At 38.4% G+C, this 15,399-nt stretch overlaps 1 protein-coding gene across 7 annotated transcripts in view; it reads right to left on the bottom strand.

Moving 5' to 3' along the window:
- BNC2 (basonuclin zinc finger protein 2) overlaps nucleotides 1-15,399 on the bottom strand; it is an 878,778-nt gene that overhangs the window by 40,707 nt on the left and 822,672 nt on the right. For all 7 annotated transcript variants that reach the window (XM_073636660.1, XM_073636651.1, XM_073636668.1 and 4 more), the window contains one exon: nucleotides 6,582-8,545. In XM_073636660.1, coding sequence (XP_073492761.1) covers nucleotides 6,582-8,545 — 1,964 coding nt within the window. The remainder of the gene's footprint in view (nucleotides 1-6,581; nucleotides 8,546-15,399) is intronic.

The following is a 15,399-nucleotide window of genomic DNA, read 5'->3' as shown; positions in this document are numbered from 1 at the left end:
CTACCAGACTTGTCCGACGGACGCCGACGGACCAAATCCGGCGGACAATCGTGTGTGTGCTTCACCGGACCTTCAGCGGACTTTTCCAGTTGCAAATCTGACGGACTTTAGATTTGGAACATGCTTCAAATCTTTACGTCGTAACTACTCCACCGGACCCAGAAATCCGCTCGTCTGTATGCTAGTCCGACGGACAAAAACCCACGCAAAAACCCACGCTAGGGCAGCTATTGGCTACTGGCTATCAACTTCCTTATTTTAGTCCGGTGTACGTCACCATGTACGAATCCGTCGGACTTTGGTGTGATCGTGTGTAGACAAGTCCGGTCGTTAGAGAGTCTGTTGAAAGTCCGCCAAAAGTCCGTCGAAAGTCTGTCAAAAGTCTGTCAGACGGGCTGTCGGACTTTTGTAGCTGAAAAGTCCGACCGTGTGTACGCGGAATTAGATTGCTTAGGAATATTTTACATTTACTGCTTACAGACTTACAGTTAGAAGGTGTTGTGCGCAAATCAGTCTTCACCACGATTGATTAGGAACTCTGTTGCTATGCTGTGAATAGGCTGTAATTTGATCTACTATACAGAACAAACAGGTAGCTGAATGAGTCAAAAAATGGACATGCCCCCTACACTTCATCAAAGGTAAATTTCAGATAAGACAGAGATAGTCAAAAAATTTGCAACTTGTTCTAAGCTTTTTTTTATTAGCGAGCCCTCCATGTGCTGCAAGTACTATATAATGAAATGTTTCATTATTAGCAATGAAATAAAGATAAAAAAAAAATCTGTTCATAAACTTTTAAACATTAAAAAACATTTAAAAAAAAAATGACTGTAAGTGTATTTTAAAAAATAACATTAACAGTTAAAGAAGGATTGCTCTGACCATTGGTAATTGTAAGTAAATGATCTCACTGAAGCTGGTGGACCTTGATCTGAGTCACAAAATTACTTTGTGTAGGCTCTGTTTGTGAAAACATTGCTGACATAGCAATTGATTAGCAGGGAGTAAGGATGAGCCGAACACCCCCCCCAGAACTTGCGAATAGGCAAAAAATTCGGACGAACAAACGAACACCGTTAAAGTCTATGGGACACGAACACCGTCAAAGTCTATGGGACACGAAAAATCAAAAGTGCTAATTTTAAAGGCTTATATGCAAGTTATTGTCATAAAAAGTGTTTGGGGACCCGGGTCCTGCCCCAGGGGATATGTATAAATGCAAAAAAAAGTTTTAAAAACTTCAGTTTTTTCGGAAGCAGGGATTTTAATAATGCTTAAAGTGAAACAATAAAAATGAAATATTCCTTTAAATATCGTGCCTTTGGGGTGTCTATAGTATGCCTGTAAAGTGGTGCAGTTTTCCTGTGTTCAGAATAGTACCACAGCAAAATTACATTTCTAAAGAAAAAAAAGTAATTTAAAACTGATCGCGGCTGTAATGAATTGTTGGTTCTCGGCAATATAGATAAAACTCATTTTTATCTATAGATACCCCCCAGGCACGATATTTAAAGGAATATTTGATTTTTATTGTTTCACTTTAAGCATTATTAAAATCACTGCTCCCAAAAAAAATGCCGTTTTTAAAACTTTTTTTTTGCATTGATACATGTCCCCTGGGGCAGGACCCGGGTCCCCAAATACTTTTTATGACAATAACTTGTACATAAGCCTTTAAAATGAGCACTTTTGTTTTTTCATGTTAGTGTCCCATAGACTTTAACGGAGTTCTGCAGCTTTTGAATTTGCCACGAACACCGCATAATGTTCGTTGTTTGCTGAACGTCTGAACACCAAAGTTCGGGCTGAACTGTTCGCCCATCCCTAGCAGGGAGTAGTTATAAGTTCAAATTGTTACTTATATAGTACATTTTTATAACTGCTGATCTATTTCATTGAGTTGTGACATGACAAACATATTCAATAATGTATTGTTGAGTGTAAATGCAGATCTAAAGGAGATAAAAATCACTTTCACTCTTAACAACAGCCTGTCAAAATATTTTACATCAGTTACCCTCAATATGGCAAACATACTGCGCATTGCAAAAACAGTGTAAGCTATGACTGAAAATATAATACTATGATATAGAGTTCATAAGCAAAAAATGCTACTATGTTCACCAGCTATTGCATAAAACCTAATGCAACCCTGTCATTGGTATAAACCTATTAAATTATTATAGGAACGCCAAATCAGCTATTGTGCCTGCAAATACATATTAATTTTTTTTTTCTTAGCTCCCATTCTGAATGTTTCAAGTACTCCTAAAACCTGATAGCACACAGTATGCAAACAGCAATTATAGCTTCAGTTTTATCTCTATTATGTCTCCCTGCAGATTGTAATGCCATTGCCCTGGTTTACAAGGAGGATGCACATTTTAAGAGCCTATGCAACTCCTACCTAAAGTAGAAGTTGCTGTTTGCATACTGCCTGCTTACAGGTTTGTGGGCTCCCTTGCGACGCAGAAGGGGAAAGCTAAGAAAAAGCATCTAGCTTCTGAACTGATTTAAAAGTTGATATATACATAGGCTTTTCAGGACCATCCAAGCCCAGCAAACCTCTCGCTGCACTCAGTGCTGCTTGAACAGGTGCAAGAGCAAGCTACTGAGTGCTGTTAGCATTTATTGTGCAGTGGTAAGTTTCTGATATGTTCCTACTTATATATTGTTGACTCCATCTGGCAAAACAGTCAAACTTAAGTGTGCTTTACTTATAGAGTTTAAGGAAACCCAAATGCAGCAGTGGGTAGAAGCTCTGCTTAGGCTCCTATTCAGGGTGCACTGATTGCAGCCAGGGACAGGCTTGACTTAGTCGCCTTTCATCACCTAGCCTTATACTGTTGAAGACACATGGCATCTCACCATCACCTACTATTCATTACCAGTGAACACAACCTATTATAACTGTGTTTGTGGAACAGACATACAAGTTAGTTGGATAAGTTTGTTTCATCCATTGAACATAATGATCTAATACTACAACTCCTAGTAATATATTTAAATACAAAGAGAACAAAATAAGCACTGTACAATGGCTAGGTGGTGTGACATATACCTACATATTCTGCAAGCCTAACAGAAATCTATCTTAAGACACAAGCTAAGGTTGCAATTGCACTGATCTGTAACACGTTTTCAGCCACTGAAGTCACAACTACTGCAACCACTGAAGTCATTTGTATACATAACATCAACATGTCCTGCATGAAATACTGCACAAAGAATGTTGAAAATGAAAATAGAAAAAATTTAGAGCAAAGCATCCAGTGTTCAATCAATGTGCAATGTAACTGATACCTACTATGCAAGGGGATATGCTCGGCATGAAGGGGACTTAGTTTTGTGCTACAAGCTAAAATCTTTGTGAAACTACTATTACAGGAAATCTGGACTTTTTTCTGGCATCTTCCTTTAATATAAGATTTCATATGATTAAAATGGAATAACCTTATTCTGCTACCAAGGTAAGCATTGGAATGTATGTCGAGTCAAAACTTTTTTTTTAGACTAGGGTTAAAACCCCAGTCTTTTTACTCTTTGCTGTCTGTGACCCATTGAGATTTATCTTGACTTCCTAACCTGGAGACACAACTAGAAATGAAAGAAAACATCCACAAATTGTGAGGAAATGCAGAGGAAAGATAGTTGACCCCATAAGAAGGTTTTACCTCACATTTTGTTGTGATGACAGCTATAAAATGTCTTGGTGACAATGGTCAGCAGGACAAAAAGAGAAGGGGAATCTATCTAGCTGGAACATGCAATAAAAAATTGTCAGGTATTCTAAAACAACTCTTTTTGTGGATTTATTTATATCAGATGCCCAAGATATTAGATGTGGCCAAAAGCATTGGACACCAGTACAGGGGGGGGGGGGGGGGGGGTAAGAGGATGGCAGCTGCTGCCTGGCATAAACTTTAGACATACAGGTACCTATTTATTTATTTGTTTATTGTAGTACTATTCCAAGGCATTACCCAGTTAAAGTGTGATTCCATGCTATAAGTAAGAGTAATAGAATTAACAAACTAGTAAGAGTCTTTAAGTACAACTATGCCCTTGCAGGGCAAAGCAGTAGGTTCACTTAATTGTCACAATACTCTTCCCTTAACGCAGGTATTTCTGGAAACACGGGTGGATGTGATTCTTTTTTTTTTTCCTTCAACAATTCAAAGGTGAACAGCTAATTTCCAGACTCAAGTGTTGTCACATGAAGGCAGGAGGAAAGGCTTTGGCCCAGTGTAGGCTCCAAACAGACTTTAAGACTGACTTGAAGCTTGCACAGTGCTTTTTTTTTCTTTGGATATTAGCAGCAAGTTGAGGTCATATGTAAAAGAAGGTTCACTTAGCTGTCTGCCAACAATTGCTATTAACCTTTTCTTGCCTTTACCTCTGCTCTGTGTTAGATTGAGCTTGGTCTATTGCTTTTATTGTAGGGGCTGGGTGGTGGGTTGAGAGAGCGGACCCATAGTTCCTGCTCCCTGTCTCCTGCCAATATTTTCCTTTCCCACTCCCCCTTCCCTACCCCCATTGATCCCACTTTCCCACATCCCTAATTCCATATAACAGATGCCAAAATTTTTACATTTTCTATAAGGAATGATGAATATTTCAAGAGCCTATGTAAGCAAAAGGGATCTAACCACTTATTGCAGTGATACATTTGCTGCACAATTTTATAATAACATATCTGCTAGAAAGGCAGATTTAGGCTTAAAAGCAAAAAAGAAAGGGACAGGGAAAACATTTTCTCAATTAGCATTGTATAACATAAAACTTGTGTGAAAATTGATTATTTCGCTTTTCTTTTTAGTTGCTACAGCCTAAACATCGAGCTACAACAGAAAACAAACTAGGAAAGGGTTTCTTTTTACTAACTGGTTTTGGTTACCTGATCTTGAAGGTGTACACGTGTATAGTTGATTTTTCAAGATCACAAATGTATAAAAGGAAAATGTGAAACACTTGCAGAGCTGTATCCAAAGGTATGTACACTGGCTTTGCTAAGCAGTATGTAAAATCTGTGTGGGATCAAAATTGTACCTACACCTTGCACCACTGCCTTATATATTGTAAGGACCATTCTTAAACTGCAAGACCTCATAAAACAATGCAGATTTCCAGGTAGGACCAACCACCGCTCCAAGACTTCCTTATCCTGACAGAAGGATACACATAATTATGAAATAATTATGTATAACCAAGGCTTTAGCTCTGTGATTTATAAGCAGTACAGCATGAAACATAGTGTATAGCTTCAATTTTGTACACATGCCTGGAAAACATTACATTTATTTATTAGAATATCGAAGGAGATTTACATGCCTTTGACTTTTTTTTTGCCCCTAAATACCCCTATATGTTAGCCTATTTGTCCATGCACACATGGGGGTTGATTTACTAAAGGCCAATAGACTGTGCACCTTGGAAAGTGCAATTGCACTCTGCAAGTGCAGTTGCTCCAGAGCTTAATAAATGAGGTAAAGCTTCACTTTGCAAAGAATACCCAATTGCGTGCAAGGAAATAAAAAAAACAGCATTTTTGCTTGCACATGATTGGTTGATGAAAGTCAGCAGAGCTTCTGCTCATTTACTAAACTCTGGAGCAACTGCTCTTGCCGTGTGCAACAGCACTTTCCAAAGTGCACAGTCTTTTTGCCTTTAGTAAATCAACCCCATAGGCTTTTAGAGAAGTTTAGCAGGAGTGCTTAGGGGTAGAAATTTGAACACATTCAGAAAAGAAACATGGCCAGAAAAAATGCCTGACAAGCCTAAACACATGTAAATGCATCTAAATGCACCTCAATGCTAGGCTTGAGCATTTAATTTATTCATTTTGATGGCTAGAATAAATTAATATTTTGTCCAATTAAATGAATAAACACCCAAATGCTTGACGAGCCTGAACACATCTAAACATGCCTAAACACACCTGAAAAATGTGGCTTGTTTTTAACATGGATTTTCTCCTGTCAGGAGAAAAGTATTCCAAGAACCTAGTTTGCATAGGGCCTAGCCTGTTTTAAAAACCCCACTTGTGTCCTAAGTAATTTAAAAAAGTTTCCATGCACATTGGAAGTTACAAGCTAACATTTGCTCATTTGGCTAGTTGAAAAAGGTTATCCCAGTCAGAATGCTTATGTTCATTAACTCAATGTTTTGATGACACCATCCTTATGCTCATTTATCTTTAACAAGGTAATGCCAGACATTGATGTGTAACTGACAAATGCTTTTTTAAATGGATGCTGTAAATCAGTTAATTGTATTTTCATTGCAATAATATCAACACTGGGGATTTATAAACTGTCCGGAGCAGGAAGTCTAGTGGTTCAGGTTAGTCAGGCCTACATAGAAGATATGCTATAGAATCTCTCTGAAGTAAAAGCTTTGGCAGAAGACTTTGTGGTAGATATGGAGCATTCCAAAATCATGCAATTCCCCATTTATTTATACCCAGAATTTGAAAATGCAAACAGGATCCCTGTTTTCCTTAGCAAAACTGAACAGTGAAATAAAAAAATGAAGACATGAAAACCTACAACTTCCATATAGCCAGAGTATGTACTAACCTGTCTCTACTTCGTCGTGAAGGGAAAGCAGCATTGCAACCAGCTACTGTGCAGACGTGCATCTCTTTCAGATGAACGTTCCTGTAGTGCAGCTTCACACTGTATGAGCTTTTGAAACTCTTTTTGCACACATAGCATATTTTAGGATCAGGACTTGAGCAGAGGTCACCCTCCGGAGAGAATTTTTGAGGGCTTCCATAGTTCAAAGATGAACCTAAGCTTTCATGAAGTGCAGCCATGCCAGCACTACCCCCATTATAAAGTCCATAGTGGCTCATGTAAAACATATCATATGTGGGGTCTGTAAACTCTTCTTTTACCTTTATAACAGCCTGCTGATGACAGTCAATGTGATTCTCAAAGTGTTTCTCATTGTCTGTCATAGACCTGGCATTACTTTCTTTGTGAAGAGGAAGGTGATCATCTTCCATTGGTTCATCACAATACTTTGGCTCAGATGATTCTGATTCATTTTCAAAATCTCTCTCATGTTCCGGGTCTTCTGAAGTAATACTGTTCGCTCTGGTGTCTGTCCTCAGAATACATCTGCCACTGCCATTTTTTGAGTAACTGTTGATGGATAACCCAGGACTTAAATCACCTTGAGAATTATCTTGGCTAATGTCATTTGTGGAGGGGCAATGATCTAGATTTTCTTCTTCCTCATCAAATTCATCAGCTGTATCAATTACTTCTTTTTCAATTTTGACAGGCATACTTGATTTCCGTGGCTTCTTCTTGGGAGCCAGGTCTGTGTTTGCATCCTGTGTTGACATGTTGATCACAGATGATGATAAGTCTTGTGACAGAGAAGAAAGAGGTTGTTCCACCCCCAGAGGTGCTGGCAAAATTGGACTAGTAGGTAGTGATGTTGGAGGGCTCACCATATCTCCTGAACTTAATAAACTTCTGTAAAAAGGAGGAACAGGTTGTACAGTCTTTAATGCAGGGAATACCAGTTGGCTGGAAAGTGAATTTTGCAGAAGAGGGTCCAAGGGTGGTGTTGAAAAGCCTATTGGAGGACGACCAGGGCTTGTTAGAGATAGGCTTGATTTTGTACTTGATATAACAGGGGTAGCTGCTCCAGATGTTGCACGGATAAGGTCTTTATCTCTATTGTTCCTTAGCATTGGCATGTGAAGCCGGGGATTGGGATTTGCACTATGCCGATTTCTACTTCTAAGAGAACTGAAAACCATGTTGCAGCCGTCAATGGTACACCTGTGTTTTATCTTAAGATGAACAGCATTGTAGTGAATTTTTAGAGTTCCCTTATCATAAAAGGTTTTTCCACATGCATTACAAAATACCCTGCCTTTTCTTGATGATGCTCCCATCCGCCTCATCCTGTGAATCTTAAAGGAACTTTTGACATGGTCAGATTTAATAATGTCATTGACAGGTGATGAGGTTTGAGAAGGGGAGGCATTACTTGGCTCTGTTTTTGGCTCGACATTTGTGATGCTACTCAAAGCATTTCTATTGGACGGTTGTTCACTCCTATTATAAGGCATGGGGGAGACCTCAGACTCACTGGTCTCTTCACATTCATTCTGATTTGAATTGTTAGGTTCCCGCAACCTTAGTCCAGGGTGTTCTAGCATAAGCCCATTAGGAGGTAAACCAAGCATAGGAGCTGAGACTGGATTGATATATTGGAACGGAAGGAGGAATGCAAGGCTATTGGGCATGTTCTCAAAGTGGTGAATACTGGAAGGGTTGCTGTTTTCTAAGTGAGTGAGAACACTTGGACTCCTGGTGCGGTTGTTGGTTTCAATAAAAGTTCTTATGTCTGAATCAACCTTTGAGGAAGGAACAGCCACTGCCTGACCTTCTTTCTCTTGAATGGCCATAAGCTCCACAATAGATTTGGTCTCTCCAAACCTTAGAAACTGCTGCAGAGTAATGATCTCTTCTTCCCGGGACATAATGGCCCAACGGTCCAGGACTTTGCCAGCAGTATCCTAGAATAAACATAACAAAAATATGTGAAAAATAAAATAAATTAAAAATAAATAAATAAACACATATAAACATTATAAAGATATAATTGTTTGTTCCAACAGTACAAATGGGCAAGTTACTACAATAAGTAGCTAGTAAAGAAGCGTTTTGCTATGTAAATGTGGTACTTACAATCACAGCAAAATAGATTGCATTGACTGATGTCAAAACAAACACAGCATATAACACAAGAACTCTGAAACTAACTGCATGTAACCCTATCATTTTACCAGTGTGGTCTATCAGTGTTGCAAAATGCTTAGCATAAATGAGTATAAGATGTGATAATATACTGTGCAACTAAGTAGCAAGAACTGCACTATGCAGCATAAAACATTTCTTCGTTTAAAAGCAGCCACCAATAGCATTTACAAGTCTACACCCATGAACATGCAACATTTAAGGTAGAAGCACAGTCAAAACCTTATTTTGTGTCCTGTTTTGGGGGATTTTCCCTTAATTACTAAACTGGTCACCACACAAAAAAATTAGGACAATCCTCCAAGTAGAGATACTGATAACAACTTATTTATAATTTATAATAGCTCAGCAATAAGAATAGTAAACACTTCCTGCCTGCTTGTTGCAAGGCTGTATTTAACTAACAAATTAAGACATTCCCATCTCTGCTAGGAGAGCGACAACTAGAATGAAATATCCATGCACAAAATGTTCACAGTTGCAATATTTTTTCTTGCTGTATAGAATATTTATCATTGTGCTCTCTCAAAGAACAGCCGCTATGTTAAAAACAAAGCTGTGACATAAAAATTAAAGACACATATAGGTTTTGAGGCATACCAGTGCCAAGCAATATCAGTACAGTCACACAAACATTAATCCAAAAAGGTTACTAAGCAACAACACAGTCTGGATAAGAAATTAAATGTGAATAAAAATGTAGTATTTTGGAAAGTAAACCTGTGGTTATTGTAAAAATAAAGCATGTTTCCAGACAGGAATTCTGCTTTAAAGTCTTCCAACATTTTGGTAGTCCTAAAAATATTTTTACAGCTTTTAATAATGCTCCTTAGAGCATGTAAAGTATAGGCAGCACTTTATGAGATGGTAGCCTGCACTTTTAACACCATAGCCAATATTCATCCTGCTCTTATATGTATGATCACATTCATTGCCGTAACATACTAAAACTGTCTTCTTTTTATAAAGCTTTAGCGTAAGTCTTTATATGTTCCATGAGGTAAGCAATGCAATTTAATATTTGAAAGCATTCATTCAAATATGTTGGCACCTGGTAATTTTACTGTCATATACACATATATACAGATGCTAATTTATTACCAGAGGGCCCTGTCATATTTTACATGAGGCCTATCGAGATGATTCTACTTCCCTCTAACACAACTTCATTTAAAAAGAAGAAGATCCTTTATAAATTATAAAATAATGAGGATGTTTTAACAATTTTAGTAAGACAAGCTCCTTATTATATGATATGGCGTATCTTTAATATGAATAATGATAGCTCTCCTACTGTGACACTAGTATGGCAGAGAATGAGTCATTTAAAAAATTTTTACTCAGCAGCTTTAGTCTGCTTGGCTGTCATCACCCTTATTGCACTGACCAAGCTACGCTGGTTGATAACAACAAAGGATCCAATAACAATTATTTAAACCGCTGTGTCCAAGATTTCACTAATGGCCTGAGACAAAAGTATGTGAAATAAAAGGTTTGTGACCTCTAGTTAGTCAAGTGTAATTTTTTTCATATTTTTTTTTAAATTAAATGATGAAGTAATGCTGAGGCACATATTTTCCAGCACGGTGAAAGAATTATGTGACCAATGCTTTAGACATTGGTTGCTTGACCCAGTTCATTATTATTTGTTCCTCAAGCAGTCTATTATTTTAAGTGAGTTTGAAGCTGAAATCTAGAAATTATATATATTTTTTAAATTACATTGGTCCAGCTTGGTTACATCTAATCATTAGCAGCATTCTTCTGGAGGGGATAGTTCACTATAGTACCCTGTGTACAACCAGCACTGGACTCTTCTGATTGCTGCTCGAGTGACTTGCCTTCTGTATACCGAACACAGGGAGTCACTCACTTGGCACCTCCACAATTTTCAATGAATACAAGGTGTTTTCTGATAAGACAAGGCAGGGTTCATGCTCCTCCTTTCTGCCTCCTCCAATAAAAGAATGGCTTGTAGTCACTGAAAAAAATACAAGCAATCCCATGTGTTCAGTGCACAGAAAGCAAGTTACTCAAGCAGTACCTGGAAGAAACAAGTTTTATTTTATTACCCAAAAATGGCATTATATTTTGGCCAAAATACATAGTTATTATAGATATAATACAATAAAGCCTAGTACACAAGGGCCGAATGTCGGGCGGCATTGGCCGGTTCAATGAAAACTGAACGACATTTGGCCCCGTGTGTACTGGAGTCGGTCCGACAGAAGCTGATCAGCTGGCTTCTGTTGAGCGCATGACCGAAAAAGGTCTGCCGACTTGCTTCCGATCAGCGCTCCCAGCCATTGGCTGGAGTGTTCTGGCGGGGGGGGCGTACCCCAGTCAAAACACAATAGAACAGCATGGCAGAAATAGCTGTACTAACGTTGGATAGTTAGTACAGCGGCTTGTCCTGAGCTGTCAGGTTTTTTTGTTAAGCCCGGTCGAACAAAAAAAAAGGTACTAGTGTGTACGAGGCTAATAATTTATTACAGAACATATATTTTTAAATTTAGAAGCAATTTCTCAGTCATTTTGCATTAAAAACAACAGAGGTAATTTAAGGCAAGCCAAGTCTACCATGTGTTGGCAGCCAAGTATAAGGCTAGTCACATCAACATTAGATGGGGGTTGGAAGGTATAGCCAGTGAAAGAATTGTCTTGTGAACTAGTCTTTCCATGACATGCACAGATTTTTTTGCAGAGATCTGCTGGCCAACTAATCCCAGGGGAAAAATTCATCACATTGATGCCTTGTTCTGAAAGACTGCTTTTTTCCCTCAGTGATATGGTTATCACTAGGGTTGTTTGCTCAGTGCTAAAACATGAACACAAAAGTGAAATGATTGTGCATGTTTATGGAGAAATCACTTGTGGGAAAGGTTGTTCTATGGTTGGATCAACAAATCACTTCATGTTTTTGGCTAGCTTTGGTGGTTTTAGTCCACGCCTGCATAAGTTAAAAAGACAAACATGGTCCATAAAATCATGCCCAAGTATTTCAGCTGGACCAATGTAACTATGTATATCCCAGCTTTCTCAACTGGGGTGCCATCTAATCTTGTCAGGGGTGCTTAGGCATCCTAGTTAAGAAAGGCTGTCACCTCCCACTGCTCCATCAAAGTGTATGTCAGCACAGCGGGAGCTCGATATCAAAGTGCAGAGCATTGGAAGAAGAAGATGTCTTCCTGAGTCCTGACCTTTCCACTTTCCCCTACAGTGAAGTACTCTGAAGTGCAGTACCCGGCAGTGCATGTGCAGGTACAGTACTGCAGTTTTTGTATGTGTATGTATGTATGTGTGTATGTGACTTTATGTACTCACATACACATTTGTATGTATGCATGTGTGCATGTATGTTTATATGTATGTGTGTTTGTATGTACATTACTTTTAATCTTGACCCCTAATCCTGTAAATCAGTTCTGCTTTTTTAGGGCCTGTTCATCATAGAGGCAAAGACTGCACTCCTCTGAAAAGCCATCCATGCTTGGATGGCTTTTCAGAGGCATTTGACAGGCGGTGAAGAGGTGATATGTTACCTCCTCACTGCCTTTTTTAACCTCCTAAATGCAGCACCACTGTACGGCAACTGTGTGCAATGCACATGATTGCGGGGCAGTTGCAGATTGTCCCCATTCACCTGGGGGTATACTTCCTGTCATGTGCACAGCATGTGTATGACCCCAGCTGGTGCCTCTACACCTAAAGGAGGAGCAGTTGAGAGGTGGTAAAAAAGCAGCTTAACTGCTTGGTTTGACCCCCAACTTCATCTGTGCACCTGGGTGCTGCAGGTAGGGCAGCCCATTCATTTTAATGGGGTGCCCTACTCGTAGAAACACGGTGAAAAAAGTCCCCCTGTATTTCTAAATCACACCCTACAGATTTGGCATGCACTAAAACACACTGCGTTTGCTAATGTGTGGAGGTACCATTAAGAGTTAATGGCACACCTGCAAGTCCGCTAAAGGGCACAGCGTTTGTCTGCATGTCGGGAATGCACATGACTTTGCAAACATTGTCATCATGCAGTAATGTGAACAAAGCTTTAGAATGGGGTGCATCAAGACTGAGAATACTTTTCAAGGTGCTGTGACTGAAAAAGATGGAAAAACACTGGTATATGCTATACCTGGCTGATGCTCCTGGAAAATGCAAATCATCGCTACTCCAGTAAGCTTCACTTGTTTATGGGTCCTGTGCTGAGCGACTGGCCTGATATATTCTAAATGGGTGAGGTGGAGAGGCGATGTTAAGACCTCCTGGTTCAGAATCCAGCAGGCTAATTACAGGACCCTAAAGCTAGTGGAGATGCAAATACTACTATTTAAAATAAGTGTGTGAGCTGGTGATTTGAGTAAACAGTAGACTGCATGCTCAACTGTATAGTGATTATAATTACATGATACAACATTGTATTCACAAATGTTGTTATAGTTGCATTGCACAATTTTGTTTAGGTGAATGTTTTACTTGAGACCTTTATGTGTATGATGCATGTAGTTGATTATTTTCTGTAGTGTACATGCTAAATTACCTCTTGGTTGGGATCCCAAATATTACCCTAGTCTTTACACTTACTGTTTGGAGAAGAGAGCAGATATATGACCTTATAAGTGAACCAATGCTCCTTCAGCATCCAAAGTTTTTGACAAAGTAACTGTTTAGGCTTTAGTGTGTGTCAGGTGGTGTACTATAAATATTATAAAACAGGCTCAACAGAATTGCAATTTTGTTGGCAGAAAACATTTCTAACATATGAATTTCTACTGTTTATTTGGCTGTTTGTCTACTGTGTGCTTTAACCCATAATCTCATAATCTATAAAATAAACATATCTGAAGTTATAAAGTTGGAATTTGTGAAAAAAAAATGCAATCTTAGTACAACATTCCAAATACATAATAACATGGTGTGGAAGTGTACTCCTTTTCCTTTTTTTAATTCAAAGATTTGGGTCTGCTTTGACACTTTAGTTCTTGCTAACCTATCTTGTGAGCAGGTTTTTCCAAAAATGTGTAATTTGTTTTTCAAATTTGAGTTGTGTTCTTACCAGTTAGCTGGCCTATAGTTTATTGCAGCATGAATACATGGGTAAACAATCATCACATTATGTCAGAAAACCTGATTCAAGTTTATTATTATGGTCCTTTTTGTGGCAGTAGAACATTGAAAAATGGTACATCAGCACTTTGAGCTTCAAAAATGACTACCACAGATTCAAGATGATATTCCTCAATAGAAAGCAAGTTACTATTCGTGCCTTAGGTTCTAGTAAAATATTGCATTATATTTCTAAAAATCCATACATCTGTCACTTTTTCAACATTTAATACATTATACCTCAGAAAATGTTACCTAACTCGCAAACATACATTTTCAAATGCTATGTAATTAAGTGTACTTCCAATATTTTTTCTATTGCTGTTTGCACCCCATTGTGTTACAAAAACCTAACAGCATCTGCTAGATGACCTCTGGACCGGGCTTATTATCTTGAAGAGCAAAAGAAGAATTTTTTATTAAGACAATGTAGTGTGCAGTCCTCTCCTCTCATGAACTGATGATATGATTGCAGCTGACCTGCAGGCAAGGATAAAATGTGTGAGGATGTGACCCAGACATAAGGACATACTTTGTCCAACATCTGAGTCACGTCTGAAGCAAGGGATGAGTGCAAGATGATTAGCTTTGAAGATGTAGGCTGTCAGCTTAATATCTTGCATAAAGAGTCAAACACAGGGTTCACTGAAGTACTTTCAAGAGTAAAAGCATGTAGAAGATCTGAAAGGTAAATCACTTTTTAACATATTATAAGAAATGGAAGCTAGGACTATTTCTGATATATACATGCCATATGCCAAAAATATTAAAAACAGTCAGTGTCCCTTTTTGAGTCAATATAGTTAGTAGATGCCTAGGGGTTGATTTGCTAAAGCTGGAGAGTGCAAAATCTTGTAAAGCTGTGCGTGGTAGCCAATCAGCCTCTAACTTTAGCTTGTTCAAATAAGCTTTCACAAAAAAAAAGGAATCTGATTGGTTTCTATGCAGACTGCACCAGATGTTGTGCACTCTACAGTTTTAGTAAATCAACCTCACAGTGTCAACTGATACATAAAAAATGTAACTTCATACTGAATTAAGTACTGTGAGTTGTTAAAAAGAAGAGAATCATCTAAAGGCTTTTTAAAAACAGCTATTTTTTTTTTTACTCATTTTGTATACTTTCATTATCTTCATTAATGTTTTCACAAACTGAACAGTTAGCTCAAGTTAGAGGTCCAGTCCTCCAAAAACTGATATTTCTGGTTAATGCTTTTGAGTCAAATCACCAACATAACTTTGGCAGCAAGACCTTGCTACAGTCTCAGGTTTTGTACACCCGGTATTGGAGAGTCACTTGTCCAGCTGCACTTTCTGCTATAAAAAAAATCACAAATAAATAGGGCATGTGAGGCTGCTGATAATGGCTACAGCAGCTGGACACAGCTAGGCAATTGAGAGCAGGGATCTTGCCACCTCTACCCCCTTGAGGTAAAAGAAATGGTTGAATTTGCTAACATTGACTGAAACCGAAATATTTGCTTTGGTTGGACTGAGTTATAAATGTTTG

This window comes from Aquarana catesbeiana, linkage group LG01 (assembly GCF_042186555.1).
Source record: "Aquarana catesbeiana isolate 2022-GZ linkage group LG01, ASM4218655v1, whole genome shotgun sequence".
Classification (NCBI taxonomy): domain Eukaryota; kingdom Metazoa; phylum Chordata; class Amphibia; order Anura; family Ranidae; genus Aquarana; species Aquarana catesbeiana.
Note: the sequence above shows the minus strand (reverse complement) of the source record. Positions and strands in the feature narration are given on the sequence as shown.